The following is an 18108-nucleotide window of genomic DNA, read 5'->3' as shown; positions in this document are numbered from 1 at the left end:
AATTGTTTTTCCTCTGTCACTAACAGACAAGTTTACAAATTCTAACTCGAAGCACAAAAAAAAATGTTGTTATAATTTTTAGGGAGGCTGAGATGAAATTTTTTTTGGGGGTGGGGGCTGAATGGCTTCAAAACTACAATTTTACACACAGATTTGTTACAAGCTGTGTTTGTGATTTTTTTTTAAAAGATGTGGAAATTTACCAGCCAAGGAGGCTTTAATAAAGATGTGCTATTTGCTGTGTTGCACTGTGGGAAATGTAGGATCCAGAGTTTTTGGAGCTTTTCTTCTAAGGGACTTGCGCCTGATAGGGTTACATATATTTATTGCCTATGAGTGTCAACATGTTCCTGTTTTAGGACTTTATAAGAAATAATGCTTGGCAATACATCCATGTATAACTATGTAACAAAAAAGCAACCTGGTTGCTATTGTAGAGCAGAGTGGTTCCTGGAGACCAATTTCATGCTTATATTTCCCAGCACCAAAAGAAAATCTACACACTAATAACACTGTTAAGGAACCCCCAGAACCCAGACTTACTTTAGAATCCTGGTCTCATATGCAGTCTTCTGCTTCCTCAACTCGTCCTTCAGTCCTTCCACCAGACTGCTCAGTGTTAGATTTGCCCCGTCCCCATCCTCAGACATGATAATGGACGGCACCCCGGCAGCCATGGCCATGTTTCCATTCTCACTGCAGGCTGCACTGCTACTGCACAGCTCCATGGCCTCACAACTGTCCTGCTCAGAGCTCGGGTCTGTCGTCGTCCCTCCGTCCCTTGCTCTGTCAATCTCCCTCTGGCTCTCCACCCACTCCCCTTTTTCCCCACTTTCACCCCTTACACCGCCGTTCTGGTTGGACAAGGGCTCACTTCCTGAGTCGGGGGTGGAGATTTCGCAGGAGGAAGTGGACCAAGGTGTGCTGGTGACACTTGGAACGCTCCCCATGCTCGAAGAAGAAGTGACATTGTCGTAGGTGGACAGTCTCTGTGAGGAGCCGGTGGAGTCGCGGTCGCGGGCAGACCGCTCGCCTGATGATGTGCGCCGGTGTCCCCTCAAGGAGGACAAACCGTTCATGAGCCAGTTACCTCCACCTCCACCTCCACCTCCACCTCCTCCCCCACCAGAAGCTACACTAGTGATTTCAGCCACAGAGCTGCCGCTGCTGCTTTGCTTGCCTTGCGGCTGGGAACGAGGCGCCGAGGAGCTTTTGAAAGAGTATTTCCAGGAAGGTGTGGTCTTGGCTTGTTTACTCGGGCTGACCACTGTCTCTCCTTTCCCTGATGGGGAACCCAGTTTTGGTCCAGGGTTCAGGTTAGGGGTCTGGGTGGGAGTGACGGCCGCACACAGTTTGGCATCCAAAGACGAGGCACTGCTGTGCAGTTCTTGGTCTGGGTTAGACACAGGGCAGCTCTGGAGGTCTTCCTCTGAGATCCAGGCTCCGAGGCTGCGATGCTGGAGCTGATGTCCCTGGACAGGGAGCTCTGTTTGGGGAACGGTGAGTCCCTCCGGGTCCCACCCTGAGTACAATCGGTTGTGTTCCCTTATAAGTATTGTCATCAGGTGCTGGACCAGAGAGGTACCTATGGATCCCAGTCAGACAGAATAATATTAATGTACAGTGGCATTATTTTGGTTTTTATCTGCACATTCAGCAAGTTTAGTATATTGTTGCTGTCGGGCAGAAAGCTTGTATCTCCAAAAAACATAATTTTTAATTTTATTTCATAAAACAATTCTATTGTTCACCCTTTATATCTGTCTGTGGGTTTTACAAATATTTAAACGGTGACAAAGCAATTTTGTCTGAGGTAAACAGCTGAAAAAATGTTTTCAATTTAGCTTTTGTCATTTCCCAAAAAGCAACAGTTTTGGACATACAAGGTTTTAGCCCTACAGCGGCGATATGTAATACTTTTTAAAGATACCATATGGTAAAAAGTGAGATTTCCATGTCTTTTTTGTTATAAAGTGCTATATACTGGGGCTATATAAATACTGTGATCCAAATGCTCAAGCCACAGAGAGATTCACACATCCAGTGGTCAGATTGTGCCTTTACACAAGCTGTAAAGACTTGTTTACGGTTGCGATGTCACAACTATGCTATATATGGGTAGAAAGTGAAGCTACGGTGCCGTCACGGTCAAGTCCCGGCTGCAATGACGATGCAGAGACTCCGAGAGTGCAGATGCAGAAAACCAGGAAACTCTGACAAATCAGATCAGACTGGGATTTTTCAGGTGGGGGGCTTAAAGGGACAGGCGCTAAAACGGAGCATTTCACACAGAGGGTGAATACGAGTACATTCAGACAGACAGTATGAGAAAAATAAAGTGTTTTTTTTAACATTAAAGCATGTAAACATGTTATAGTAAAAACCCAAAATACAAGCATGAACCTGAAAATGAGCATGATATGGGACCTTTAAAGTAACATTGTGCTATGTAATATTTAAAAGACTTGATTGTGTTTGCAATGACTTTGACCATGAATTGAGTCATTACGTTAGTGGACATCATCCGTACCTTCCATGATAGTGACTGGGTCCTCCATCTTGGGCCGAAGGATATTTGGTCCAAATACTGTGGCTAGGTTTTGGACACTCATCTTGTTCTCGATAGAGTGGGACTGCACCTCATCAAGGAATCTAAGCAGAGATAACAAAAAGTTAAAAGTAGAAACAGTTGTTGTCGTTAAAAACCAATGACATTATGAGATAGAATACTTACTTGCATATGTACGTGAGGAGATTGTAGTTAGGTAGAGGTAGAGTGCTAACTTGTCTTCCCAGCTCCTGGACTCCCTGATAAAAGGACAATTGTTAGACGCAAACACTTGCCATTAACTCACACACTATACATACTGTATATACTGCACATACTTCCTCCTCATCTTTGGCCAAAAGCTGTGCACAGGTCAGAAAGTCTTCATATTTGGAGAAGGGAATGACTGGTTCAGGCAGCTCTCGCAGGTACAACTTCAGCAAGGATGCCACCGTGTGGACATCTGTATTACTGCAAGGGAATACAGAAAGAAATGAGTCTACTGGATGCAGGGCCGGCCCAATGGCACTGGCAGAACAGGTAACTGCTAGGGGCGCCGTCAGTCCAAATAAGTCAAGAAACGTTAATAGATTTAAGAAACACCAAAAAAATGTCGAAAAAAGCAACAAAATCATTGAAAAAAACGCGGTCAACATCAGAGACAAGTGACAAAAAGCAACAAAAATGTTGTTGCTCATGACTCATGTTGTTACAAAAAAGAAATGGACAAAAACAGCAAAGAAGCATAGAAAACGTCAACAAAGCAACAAAAATGTTGAAAAAAAGTGAGGAAAAAACAACAAAAATGTTGAAAAAGTGGCAACAATGATACAACCCCCCTCCACCGACAAAACGTCAAAAAGAGTAAAAATAATGTTGATAGTTACAACAAAAACATTGAGATAAGACAAAAAACATCACAAAAAGCTTAAAAGACATTGAAAAAAGAGCAGACAACATTAGAGAAAGGTGTCAAAAAGCAACACAAATGTTAAAGAAATGGACAAAAACAGCACAGAAGCATAAACGTCAACAAAGCAAAATAAAAGTGAAAAAAACAATAAAAATGTTGAAAAAGAAACAAAAATAGCAAATGAAGCAACAAAAAAACATAAAAACATAAAGGACAAAAACAACAAAAATGTTGAAAAAGTGACAACAGTGGCACAACCCCCCTTCACGGACGAAACGTCAAAATAAGACAATAACGTTGATAGTGACGACAAAAACATTGAGAAAACGTCAAAAAAAGTCACAAAAAGCTTAAAAGACATTGAAAAAAGCGCAGTCAGCATTAGAGAAAAGTGACAAAAAGCAACAAAAATGTTAAAGAAATGGACAAAAACAGCACAGAAGCATAAACAGCCTCAACAAAGCGACAAAACTGTTGAAAAAAAGGGAGAAAAAAACTAAAACGTAAAAGCAACAAAACTGTTAAAAAAAGTTGGCAAAAACACAAGAAAAGGACAAAAACAACAAAAAAGTTGAACAAGTGACCATATGGCACAACCCCCTCCACCGACAAAACGTCAAAAAAAGGATAATAATGTTGATAGTGACGACAAAAACATTGAGAAAAAAAGTCACAAAAAGCTTGAAAGAGCTTGAAAGAGCCACAAAAACGTAGAAAATGCAACAGAAAGTGCTGAACTCTTGCCCGGGGCACCACATTGGTGAGGGCTGGCTCTGATTGGATGATGGATCATTCACTTCTCCTGTCTACCTGTCAAACAGAGGCTTGTCCCCGCAGTCGAAGGCCTCCTGCAGCTCTTTGACCAGGTTGGCCTGTCCTGGCATCCGAAAGAGACCCTCCTCGTCCAAACCCCTGTCCCTGATGAAGTCCACACACTGCTCCACCAGCAGGGGGGCCAGCCGGGGGCCAAACTTCTTCTCATACTGCACTGTGTCCTCTAAACGCTGACCAAATATCCCTGGGGAGAGATGGAGGAAAAACATACACGTGTGTACTTTATTCATTCAGGACTGCAACGAACCGTTCTTCTCAATGCCGATCATTTTCTCGGTTAACCCTTGGGTTGTCTTCCTGTCAAAATTGAAAAAAAAAACACTGTTGTTGATGCTTTTTATCAATGTTTTTAACTTTTTCTTAAGTTTTTGTCCTTTTTTTTTTACACTTTTGACGTTTTTTTTCAATGTTTGTCACTTTTTTTTTCCGTTTTCAACACTACGTAACAATGACTTATTAACTAGTTTTAATAAACCTCATTTATAGGAAATTATACTTAATGTTTGAGTTAAAAAAGCAGAAATTAGGAATTATTTAGACTAAAATTAAAGGAATGTATGTTGATGGATAATCACAGACTGGAATATGTCAACTTTTACTCAATACTATTTCAAAACCACTTTTCAAATGCTATAAAATTGAATAAGACACACCAAAATTCATAAAAGTAAAGTTAAAGTATGGTTACTTGCCAAAGAGCATAGTGTGGAATCAATCATGTTATTTTGGGTAAAGATCACTGATATAGGAAAACAGGTCAATTTGACCTGAGGACGATTTTTTTTGGGCTGTAAAATGTCCCAAAAGGGTGAAAAATGTCCATCAGCATAACACAATCACTTGATTCGGTATTACTACATCTATTATTAACATAAAAAATAATAATACGCTTTTGTGACTGCTAGGTTTAAGTAAAATACCAAATATTTTTCCAAAGCCCAAGATGATGTCCTCAAATGTCTTCTTTTGTCCAGAGCTCAACGACGTTCAGTGTACTGTCATGGAGGAGTGAATACACTATAAAATATTCACATTTAAGAAACTGAATTTTTTACTTTTTTCATGCAAAATATTTAAAACTGATTAATCTTATTATCAAAAAAATGTGGCGATTATTTAGATTAATTGAATATTCTTTGAAGTTTGGAACAAATAGCCTGTGTTTTAGGCATAGGCCTATTGTATGAATGTATATTGCACATGAGTCAATTCATCAATGTACAATAGATAGATAGATAGATAGATAGATAGATAGATAGATAAATAGGTAGATAGATAGATAGATAGATAGATATTTATTGATCCCAATAAAATGGGAAATTACAGTGTTACATCAGCTAAATCAGTCACACAGCACAGAATAGAAATATAGATGAAATACTAGGATACAATATACTGTACATACATACCATACACATGAAATAAATTACATTGTTGAGACATGGAACCCAAATAAATCTTTACCTGGTAGATGTACATTACAAACACACAATAATAACTACTTACACTTTTCTGTTCCCTGTATCTGTCTTTTACTGTCTGTAAAGCGTCCTTGAGTGTTAGAAAGGCGCTGTTAAATAAAATGTATTATTATTATTATTATTATTATTATCTACGGAGCGGTTAGAAAATGAAGGCTAGTCATAATGCCGATTTTTAAGTCTCTCGTCCCCTCAGTGGGGGAGGAGATAAGTGTAGCTTTAGCTGCAAAGATGAATTGAATAGTTGTCAACTATTACCTCACATTTCCCACAACAACTCTATTTTTAGTCCCCCCCCCCTTTTAGTATTTAACAATTTGTAGTTATTTACAGAATTTATTTTTCACCTGTATTTTTTATTGTATTTTTCAGTCTTTAATAACGCAAAGGCTAAGGAAAAACTAACGTTATCCCATTAAAAATGTTGTAAAAACGCCGTTTTCAGCGGAGCCAATCACTGGCTGCTGGTGGTACCTGTTGATTGGCTGCAGCAGTCGCAGCTGGCGGACAGCTCACAGTAGTCGTAGTGATTCACCGAGCAGGAGCTGCACAGCACCACGGCGCGTTTCTCATACATCCCAAAGCCACATTTCACCAAGTTCATCCATTCCGGTTCAGGCATTTGACCCCACTGGTGGATTAATCCCACATTTACAAACTCCTGCAGCCTAAAACGCTACAGCGTCGAGGGCAATGACGGAGGCGTTCAGACGAAAGGCACGCGGCGGGGGTCAGCGTGCTGTGATCGCGGGGCTGCTGTTAACGACGGGGCTGGAAGTTGGCGACAGATCTATTCTGGACCGAGAGACAGACACCCCTTCCAGAATAGAGCGAGAGAGAGAGAGAGAGAGAGAAGAGGAGGAGAGAGAGAGAGAGATGAGAGAGAGAGAGAGAGAGGAGAGAGAGAAGAGAGAGTAAGAGAGAGAGAGAGAGAGAGAGAGAGAGAGAGAGAGAGAAGAGATGCCTACACCACTAAACTTAACCCCTGTTGTCCTCGGGTCAAATTTGACCCATTTACAAAACGTTTCTGTATCAGAAAATTCGGTTTCTTTCAACCAAAATGTTAAAAAAATATATATAAAATATAAATGAGCAGTTCACTACTCTTACTGAATATGGGTGTTTTATTTAATGTTATGGCATTTAAAAAAAAAAAGGTAAAAGGACAAAATGACTGAAAAAGCTTCACAAACCCAGAAAAAATAAACCTCAAAAAAGCTACAAAAAAAATCAAACATCAGGTGACAAAAAGTGACAAAAACTTTCCAACAAAAGTTGGACCCAGAAAAACAAATGGTCAACGGGAAGACAACACAAGGGTTGACCTAATAATGCTGGTTTGGGGCCACATCTGAGAATTTTCTTTGAGTTCTGAGAATAAAGTCTGAATTGTGACTTAATTCTCAGAATTTGGACTTTATTTTAAGACCCATGGCATAAAAATGTCACGTTATGAGTTTCTTTTTTAACATTGATATCCCCCCAGCCTGCCTATGGTCCCCCAGTGGCTAGAAATGGCGGTAGGTGTAAACAGAGCCCTGGGTATCCTGCTCTGCCTTTGAGAAAATGAAAGCTCAGATGGGCCAATCTGGACTCTTTCCCCTCATGAGGTCATAAGGAGCAAAGTTACTCCCCACCACCACGTCCACCTTCACCATTTGACTTTATTGTCTGAGTTTTAAGTCAAAACCAAATAAAAAAAAGTCCCAATTTCATGCACTTCATTGTCTGAGTTTTAAGTCAGAATTTAGAAATGTTTCCCTCAGAATTCAATTTTTTTTTTCCTCAGAATTCTGACTTTATTCTCAGAATTTAAATAATTTTTTTTTACATGGCCCTAATCCTCTTCTGTTCTGATGCGGCCCCTCCCCCTTCTGAGAGAGATACTAGGCTCGTTCGAGATGAGCCAGGTCGTGCGCAGAATCGATCACCGGCGATCGGCGCCCGTTGCATGCTGGGTAGATTTGTGTCCGACTTGATCCCGACTTGCTCTACGTCATGCACACGTGGCAACGGAAATCTCACGAAGCAAGGCGGCCGCAGTTCTGAGCGCAGGCGGCGCAGTTGCTTTTCACCGACTACAAGAGCCAGGCGGACCCAGAGCATGCTGGGAAACCCGGCTTCTCAGCTGATTTAACACCTGTGGTTTACAACATGATGACGTTTTTATAAACTTTTTTATCGTTTTGGAATCGGGGGATTTTAATTACTATTTGTCTGATTTAAAGACTTATTCTGTCCAAACACTGTTGTGTGACTGATAGTTACGTTTTGAAGTCAGAGAGACTAAATCTGATCAGATCACGGATCATCTCCATCTGTTGTTATTAAAATCAGCAACATATCGCATGTAGAGCGCTTTGCAGCTACTCTGTCATATTAAAACAACTGGAGACTGTGTACCAGCTGGTATGTGGGTCTGATTATATTTTATTAAATGGAATCGCCACACGTGTTTTTGTCACTTCCTGTCCAGCCTGAAGGAGCTGGACTCGGATGGAAACTGTCCGACTTTACCGCAGCTTTTGTCACCGCCCGCCCCCCGCTGCTGCCGCCTGCTCCGTCCACTTTACAGGCGTATTAACCTAATACCTAATGTAACGGTTGGGTTTTTGGGTCCCCCCCCCCCCTCCACTCTATATGGCAACAACTGGACCAGAAATGATAATGAACGCCCCATCATTTATTTGCAGATTTTCAACCAAACTTTAAACTAATAGTAAGACATGGCACGTAGGCCTGTATGAATAATTGTAAAAGATTAATCGTAAAATCGCAATCTCGATTCACCCTAGTCACGATTCAATTTTTTTTATTAAGAAAAAAAAATACTTTAATTCTCATTTTATTTTATGAGCTGACTGCACCACAAACCCTACTACTTTATTCTGTGAGTTTTAAACATATCTGTATAAATAGGTTTTAAAGCACTCCCTAATGCTCTCCCTGCTCTTCATTGAAGCCTCTATGTTTACAGGCTTGTGGTGATGAACAATGTGCTATAGGCACCAACCCCCCCCCCCTCAAAAAAACATGTTTGGTACTGCCAATTTGTTTTGTTTTGTCTTGGTTCATGTGTGCAATAAACATGACACTTTGTGAGAAAAAAATCAGGGCAGAAGATTGTGATATCAATTCTGAGCTAAAAAATTGTGATTCATATTTTTCCCCGAATCATGGGGGCCTAATGGCCATACAAAAAGAAAACCGCATCAATCCAATTCTACGCACCAGGCTGCTGATGAAACTAAGAAACATGTATGTTGACAATACAGTTTCAATTTCAATTTATTGTTATTTATAGTGAATTAGTTTCATGTTGTTTGACTATGACATTAGGGGAACAGCTAGCACATCACCAGCATATTCTAAAACACTAAAAAATAGGCCTACCAGATGATGTGATTATATACATACACTACCGTTCAAAAGTTTGGGGTCACATTGAACTGTCCTTATTTTTGAAGGAAAAGCACTGTACTTTTCAATGAAGATAACTTTAAACTAGTCTTAACTTTGAAGAAATACACTCTATACATTGCTATGTGGTAAATGACTATTCTAGCTGCAAATGTCTGGTTTTTGGTGCAATATATAGGTGTATAGAGGCCCATTTCAGAACTATCACTCCAGTGTTTAATGGTAACATGTGTTTGCTCATTGGCTCAGAAGGTAATTGTGATTAGAAACCCTTGTGCAATCATGTTCACACATCTGAAACAGTTTAGGTCGTTACAGAAGTACAAAACTGACCTTCCTTTGAGAGATTGAGTTCTGGAGCATCACATTTGTGGGGTCAATAAACGCTCAAAATGGCCAGAAAAAGAGAACTTTCATCTGAAACTCGACAATCTATTCTTGTCTTAGAAATGGAGGCTATTCCATGCGAGACATTGATAAGAAATTGAAGATTTCCTACAACGGTGTGTACTACTCCTTTCAGAGGACAGCACACAACGGCTCAACCAGAGTAGAAAAAGAAGTGGGAGGCCGCGTTGCACAACTGAGCAAGAAGATTAGAGTCTCTAGTTTGAGAAACAGACGCCTCACAGGTCCCCAACTGGCCTCTTCATTAAATAGTACCTGCAAAACACCAGTGTCAACATCTACAGTGAAGAGGCGGCTGGGGATTCGGGCTTCAGGGCAGAGTGGCAAAGAAAAAGCCATATCTGAGAATGGAATAAAAGAAAAATATTAAGATGGGCAAAAGAACACAGACATTGGACAGAGGAAGACTGGAAAAAGTGTGTGGACGGGGAATCCAAGTTTGAGGTGTTTGGATCACAAAGAAGAACGTTTGTGAGAAGCAGAACAAATGAAAAAATGCTGGAAGAATGCCTGACGCCATCGTTAGCATGTGGGATGAATTGATGGTCTGGGGTGCTTGGTGTGGTAAGGTGGGAGATTTGTACAGGGTAAAAGGGATTCTGAATAAGGAAGGCTATCACTCCAAGGCACAGCAAGGACACATCATGTTATTTCAGCCTACCATCTTTGATTGGAAACGGGATAAAAACATTTTACGGTGCAACAGGCCAAATATTTTTCACCAAAATGGTTAGAATTTAGAAAACGCCTTCTAGGCTGAACAACCTTGTAGGCTTTTGAAAGATTGCAGGGTGTTGTAATGTAATAGTATTACATATACATATAATACGTATTGAATGTAATAGTAATACATAAGAGGCACAAAGTGGGGCTACCACTAACCATACAGTAAACGTGCCATTACACCAAACAGTTAGAAAACTATAGCGTTGGAGGATAATTCTTGGGTTCAGCAGTATAACATTTTATTCAGTGTTCACAACAAAAACAAGTATAATTATTAATATTTTTTTCTAACCGCTTATTTAAAGCGAAATACCGAATACTTTTAGAGTACACCTTCTCACAGATGCAAAATTACAACCTTTTTCTGTAATTGTCAGACATAAATTTTGGCCTAGCAAAACTTGAAATTGGCGAAATTGAATACATTTATTGATGAAACTAACGATGAAATACAAATGATCATTAAGTGTAGCTTTGGTAGTACCCCTGTCCCCCCTCCGCCAACAGAGCTTAAAAATGACTGATTCAAAATGAAGTTTCAAATGAGACCGGTGATGTCGTACTGTACGTCACCGGTGTGTTATTCTACATTTATCCCCCTATTAATATACCTTGTAACCCAACACCATGCTGTTCAGCTGCTCCTTATGTCCCAGTTCACACCCAGACAGACAGGCCTGGTTGTATTTCTGGCCTCCCATCAAGTAGCCCACATTAGCTGGGCAGCCCAACCACAGCAGACAGGGTGAGAATTAACCACAGGCTCCCTGCTGCATGGAGAGGGGAAATAGACCTTTTAGGAGTCGAAGAAACTCCGTTTGACTGGATTCAAATTCGCAGGCTAAACTGCATCCGGGACATCGATGCTCTGCTGATTAGGGACGCACTGCACAACATAAGCAAAATATCTTATTTTGACTGAAATTGCGATTATGAGTAACAATATTGGAGGGAATAATCATTTCTGTAGCATTTTCATGGTATTTAAAATAAAACATTATATATAGTTATAATGTGAGTTTTGAGAGAATCTGTACCAAACAAAGATTTTTTCTTTAGTCTGGAGGATACGATTTGTAGGCCGGGACGTCTTTGCAGCGCCGCAGTACTTCGTTCAGAATGGTTTGACACTATTTTTTGCCTTTAACAAATAGTGTGCTCCCCTGCGATTTGGATAATGTACTAGTCCATATTACAGTTTTGACACAATTGCGATTCATTGTGTAGCCCTACTACTGATCCTTATAGTTTATTACTCGACAAGCTCAAACGAAACAGCACCCAATAGAAGCACCCTGTATAGTAGTTGGACACCAGGAATAGAGACTTCAGGGTGAGAATTAACGGCAGGCTGAAGAAATGAGACGGGTGGGTGATACTTTTCTTGGCCAGGCTCAAGTGTGTAACACAAAGTATAATATGGAGACACCAGAGATGTTTCCAATTTCAGCAATAATGTATATCCTAGACTTCCTGTCTAGGATGGTGCTTCTTTTTTATGATTATTGGCTGTAAGAGGCTATAAGAGATTTGAATAATAAGTTATGATGAACAGAATCGTTATTCTCTCGGAAAAAGCATTATTCAGTCCCTTCCATAGCTGGACATAATCAGTCTTGTGTGTTTTGGTGTGTTGCTCATTTAAGCTTTTGTGCAGATTTATTTGCAACATAGTTTTTCCTAATAGCGATGACTATTGTTGTACTCCTCGTTTACTTGAATCAGTTTTTTGTGTTAATGGTCAGTGCTTTGTTTTCTAAAGATCGGGATAAATATTCTATTGTCAATTTCTATTAATTTTAAAAAGAAAAAATACAATGTTTTATGATAATAAAGAGGCGTGGTGTACTTCATAGGCTGTATACTTGTTTTACTACATTATCTGGGACATATAACAGGGACATGACAAAATACGTTAACTGGAATTCATTCAAAACTTTAATCCGGTTGAAAAAGTAAAATAAATAATACACTTTTTTTAAATGACTAAAAGAGACCATTATATTGTTAATTGCAATTATTCCTGAGACAATGAATTGTACAGGAAAACTTTGAATTGTTATGGCTCTACTAGTACAAATGACAGCATACTGAGAATCTTTCATGTCCAAGCAAATTGGTTTTATAACTTCAATTTTCTCAATCTAATTTATGTGGAATTTGAAATGTAATCAAATCGAGACCTTGTAAATCAAAATAATTTAAGAAATAATTACCAGTACCCAGCCCTGCTTGGTACTGGGTTATTCCGGTAGGTATTGAATACCGTTATCCAGCCGTTATTAGAACAGCCTTGAGTTGTAGTTGTCCTCCATTCCTATGAGGTCAGACAAGCTTGAGGATGACAGTCTGTCTGTGTTTTTCTAAGTGATTGCGTTTCTCGTGTTTCAGTTCAAAGATTTGGCCTTACCTCCTCCAAACGGCGCCCAGATGACCCGCCGTATGGCCTTGACCCAGTCATCCATGTCATTCTGGGAGTTTGCCATGAGCAGGAAGGACTCATGGCTGATCGGGGCCCGGTCCTTCTCTCCTGTTCCACCTGGACGGACAAGCGATGGGGAGGAAGGAGACAGAAAGTAGGGTTGATTACACCATTGATTACAAATATGTATTTGCCAGAACACTGGCATTTCTTATACAGTGGGGCTCGAAAGTTTGGGCACCCCAGGTAAAACTTTATATTAATGTGCATAAAGAAGCCAAGACAAGATGGAAAAATCTCCAAAAGGCATCAAATGACAGATTAGACATTCGTATAATATGTCACAAATAGTTAGATTTTATTTCCATCATTTACACTTTCAAAATAGGAGAAAACAAAAAATGACATCTGCAAATGTTTGGGGACCTTGCAGAGTTAATACCTTGTAAATTTTTACCTGGGCTGCCCAAACCTTCGAGAACCACTGTAGAACTAAACCAGTGGTATGTTAATGATCAGACATATATTGTAGCTTTCCATACATCATGTCCCAACCTTTTCATTTTTAGTTTTTTTGCTGACAATAGGGCCATGATTGCATAAGGGTCAGGAAGGGTCGGGCCCTGGGTTGATAATCCGTGCATGTGTTTTTAATACGGTTTGCTACTTTGCTTAAAGCACCTATATTATGCTAATTTTCAGGCTCATAATTGTATTTTTGAGGTGGTACCAGAATAGGTTTAATTTTCAAAAAACACCATATTTTTGTTGTACTGCACGTTGCTGCAGATCCTGTTTTCACCCTGTGTGTTCGGGTCTCTGTTTTAGCTACAGAGTGAGACATCTCACTTCTACAATATCTTTGTTGGGAGTTGCGCATGCTCAGTAGCTAGGTAAGATCCCATCAGCGAGAACTCTTTCTCCAACTTTGGTCGGTCCAAGGCAGGATTAGCTGGGAGACTTCTTCTAAACAAGGGGCACTTGTGGAATACCTGCAGAACAGGGACATGGAAGTAGTTCTTTTGGAGATTATGGTCAACTAGTGTGTGTTGTAGCAGTGTTTTGCCATCAAGAATTAGCTAGCTATGCTAAGTTTAGCCACCTCAACTTGGCTAGTGATGTAGAAAGCCTCAAGGCTCAAGGCAGAGGACATCCAGAAACCGTATCTCACTCAAAACCGCATGGATGGTTTTTTTCCAAGTTTGTATGTGTGTAGAAGCACCAGAGACACAAAATAACACATCATCTGGCATCATCATCAAACTGAAGTGCAGTCCTACACAATATTTGAATTCAGAAATTGATGCCTGGATTTAGTCCAATGTTCTTTTTAATGACTGTATAGAAATTCCTTCTTTGTTTAAAAGTGCCCTGCCACACAAAACCGTTTTACTTGTATTTTTTGAAATATGTTAGATCCATATGTGTTTGTGTTATATGGTGAATGTGAAAATGAACTGCTACCTCCTCTGTCAGCTCTAGCCACTGGAAAGAAATAAGAGGAGAAATCAGACCAATCACAACAGCTGGTCAGTCTGATGTCATGTTGCCTGAGCTCATTACCATTCATGAGCTCGCCCAGTTGCGCTGGGTAACAGATGCTGATAGCCAGGCTCTCATTGGCTAGCTGTTAGCCAATCAGAGTCAAGCAGTTTAGCTCGTTGAAAGAAATGAGACCTGGCAGTCTTCCTGCAGTCTTTCTATACCACACTAGAATGGCTTAAAACAAGGTAATGAAGGCATTTTTTTCACAAAAAAATGTTAGAGTCCATGGTAGAACTTCAGACATTACCACAAAGTAATGAAATACGTGTTGCAGGGCACCTTTAAAGATTTTTTGGGGGGCTTTTGGCCTTTTAGTCGAGAGGACAGATGAAGAAAGGAAAGTGAGGAGAGAGGTGGGGGATGACATATTTGAGAAGGTGTACACTAAAAATATTTGGTATTTTACCTTAAAATTAGCAGTTACAAAAGAATATTAATTAACACTGAATTAAATGACGGTTATACTGCTGATTCTTTTTCTGGGCTTTTTTAAAACTTTTATTTGAAAGGATAGCTAAAGACAGGAAAAGTGGGGGACAGCGGGGGACGACATGCAGCAAAGGCATCGGGCCAGACTTAGTACGTGGGGCCCACAGTCAACACAGTCAGAAATTGCTTTAAAACCAAAAATCGAATAGGGTTGATTCAGATTGAAACCAATGTGCTGTAAAGGTTTCTCAACACTAGATGGCACAATTGTCCTGACATGCATTCTCAGTGTTTGTCGTCCAACCCTCCTGCCCTGTCTCGTAGTTACTGTATGGGACCAGTTTACATTTCATTCGAGGCATTAAGCTGCTTGGCACTGTGATCCAGAGCAGCTTTCAATGAGTGCACAAGAAGAGGAAGCCTTATTTTTAAAATTCTTTGGTCTTAATAAACATAGTGAGGTGTGCAGAGCTCACACATGCCTTGCATATGAAACTAAACACTGTGAAGCAAAATCAACATCATCAACAGCATTAAAAACCCCATTAACACCATAGGCCGCACATATATCATACTATGTTGAAGCCATCACCTTCGTGCATTGACTGTTTTCTTCTGCCGCACGTTTAAATAATGTGGGACATATGTCATCTGTGACCCTGCTGTCTGAGCCATTAGTGTTGGATGGTGTGTTGCCACAGTCCCGGTCATTGTTGTCCCAGTCAATAAGCTGCAAGGAGGGAATCCAAATATAAACAGTGGTGCCATAAAGCTAAGTGCCATTGTCACCCAGCTTTGCAAAGTCACACTGTCATGACAAACACTGTGGTCTGTCTTCAGATGTGCTCCAGGGGAGGGGAAATAGTGAACCGAAGATGTTGCAGTATTTGATATGTTGCCCTCATAAATGCATATAGTCTGTATGAGAATATGCACAATACTATCTAAATGATCAACAATCCCCTCAGGAAAAGAGGTAAATTAAAAGGGTGATTTAAAAAAAAAAAAAAGGGAGAGGACACTTAGACATTAAGGAGCCATGGCACATCAAACACTTCCTTTATAATAAGGCCCTGATCTCTCTCTCTCACACGCACACGCACACGCACACGCACACGCACACCACACCACACACACCACACACACCACACACACCACACACACCACACACAACACACACACACAGGCACTTAAAATCAATCCTGAGACAGCCGACAGACTCCAACAGTATTGGAACATCCAAGCCTTGATGGATGTGTAGTGCAAAGTTCTTATTTGAAACCAATTAAGATAACACTGGCTGCAGGCGTTGAACTGAGTTTTCCTTCCAAAGCCTCAGGATCAATCTGATTTCCACCTGTTGATCATCAGAGAGGCGTTGACATTTGAGCCTTTGGAAAAGTTCAATGTTTACAGTGTGTGTGCGTAAAGCTTAAGCCTGTTGAGTGTCTGACCTTTAAGAACTGAAGCTACAGTGGCTTGCATAAGTCACACACCCATGCTAAAGTTGATTAAAAAGAGGAATAAAAAGAAATCTTTTGGAAATTAATCTTAATGCCTTAATTAAAAAAACTTAGGAAAATCCAATCTTTTAAGGACACCAATTTTCTTTGTGAATGAATAATGTATAGTAAATAAATAAATGTTCTTCCTTAAAATACAGGGGGCATAAGTATACACACCCCTATGTTAAATTCCCATAGAGACAGGCACATTTTTACTTTTAAAGTTCCCTTGGACTTTGGAATTAAATTAACTCATCACATATATCATCACATACCCTTCATAATACCTAGAAATTGATTGTATTAATTCCAAAGGCCGAGTGAACTTTGTCAGGATGCATAGTATCCTGGATCCATTATATAACTTGCCTTTAAAAATAAAAATCTGTCTGCTTTTATTTAGAACGGGTGTGTAAACTTACGCAAGCCACTGTGTGATTCTTTACAATTATAGCTTCCTAAAATGTCCGACTGCTCGTAGACACTGCCGAATGGGAGATGAGGACAGGAATGAAGGCAGGAAAAAGAACAGGTAATTCTGAAAGGGCTGAAATCCTTTCTGATGTCACGGTGGGAGCTTGTTAAACTGCGAACATGAAGAGAGAGATGCTTGTTCTGATAAAACATTTAATTTTACTTTAGTGTGTTATACGGTCTTCAAGTTGTTGAGGTTACATGTGAAAGACGGATGTTTTTTCTTACAGTTTAGCATTTAGCAGCAGCTGTCTTTAAGCAGTCTTCATGCGGCTCACGCAGCTTATGTATACACCGTTTGGTGTGTCGGTGTATCTTATGTCCTTCAGGCCAAGTCCTCTATAAATAATGCGCCTGATGATTGGGCGCTATGAATCGTGTGGGGATCAACTCTAAACGACCTCTGTGCTGCTTATTATTATTATTATTATTAGAGAGAGAGAGAGAGAGAGAGAGAGGCCAATACCCTTCTAGCTTGTGTGTCTGAGAGAATTCAAATATTGTTGCTATTTTGTATTGTTAGTTAATAGAGCTTTGTGCATTTCAGGATTTCTGCTCAGCATGTTGAACCCTTCACTTAAGACTGTTTTCACAAGTAGTATAAACGAGCCATTTTGGCACTTAACTACTCAAGCTACTTTTTACACTTTTCTTAACAAAATGTAATTGTCTAGAAAGGATATATTTTGCAGGACGGTGATTATAGTGCTGAAAGATGTGCAAGGAAAAAAAAGGAAGGGAAAAAGTACAAAATCGAAAAAATACTTATAAAAAAACAATGCAAAATACACTTAACTTTATTGGCCGGACTAAAGATACTCACGGATAACTTCCCAGTGAATACGAAACTATAACCGCAGACCACTGGCCTTACAGCCGCTCTTCAGATCTGACCTCATGTTTTTCATCCAGCGTGCACTGCTGTTGACACAACAAGCTCCCACCACAATATGTACAGCGTGTGACTCACAGTATGAGTACTGTACTCAGCAGTAGCCAAACATATGTATCTATATCTATAGCTATGTTTCCATCCACACGTTTTTATCCAAATTAAGTGGTATTGAATGAAAAATGCCTTATGGAAACAGTCGAATTTGATGGAAATTCATGAATCAAAGGAAATATGTGCGGTCTCATCATCTCTTGATCGATATATGGCTTATGCGATAAATGGTGATGGAAACGTTATCTGCTGAATAAATAATGAATTGCGATTGAGTTTTTGGTCATTTTATGGTTGCAGCCCACCCCAAAACGAAGAAGCAGATGTTTTAGTTCATTTCCACCCAGTATTTCCTCTCTGTCTGTACACATGGCGGATGTCAACAAAGACAGATGGAAGTGGACGGACAAGGAGACAAGAGACTTTTTTGAATTTATCAGGAACTCGTGAAGGAAAT

The 18108-nt window shown here is 40.0% G+C and overlaps 1 protein-coding gene across 1 annotated transcript in view; it reads right to left on the bottom strand.

Annotated features, from left to right (window-relative positions):
• arhgap22b (Rho GTPase activating protein 22b) overlaps window positions 1–18108 on the bottom strand; it is a 54236-nt gene that overhangs the window by 2902 nt on the left and 33226 nt on the right. Inside the window, exons 4-9 of the mRNA XM_032510617.1 lie at window positions 12741–12869; window positions 4272–4479; window positions 2887–3019; window positions 2735–2808; window positions 2531–2652; window positions 544–1585 (exon numbers count right to left, since the gene is read on the bottom strand). Coding sequence (XP_032366508.1) covers window positions 544–1585; window positions 2531–2652; window positions 2735–2808; window positions 2887–3019; window positions 4272–4479; window positions 12741–12869 — 1708 coding nt within the window. The remainder of the gene's footprint in view (window positions 1–543; window positions 1586–2530; window positions 2653–2734; window positions 2809–2886; window positions 3020–4271; window positions 4480–12740; window positions 12870–18108) is intronic.

The sequence above is a fragment of the Etheostoma spectabile genome, unplaced genomic scaffold (genome assembly GCF_008692095.1).
Source record: "Etheostoma spectabile isolate EspeVRDwgs_2016 unplaced genomic scaffold, UIUC_Espe_1.0 scaffold119, whole genome shotgun sequence".
In the NCBI taxonomy this organism is placed as follows: Eukaryota; Metazoa; Chordata; class Actinopteri; order Perciformes; family Percidae; genus Etheostoma; species Etheostoma spectabile.
This window is presented reverse-complemented; position numbering and strand designations above follow the sequence as displayed.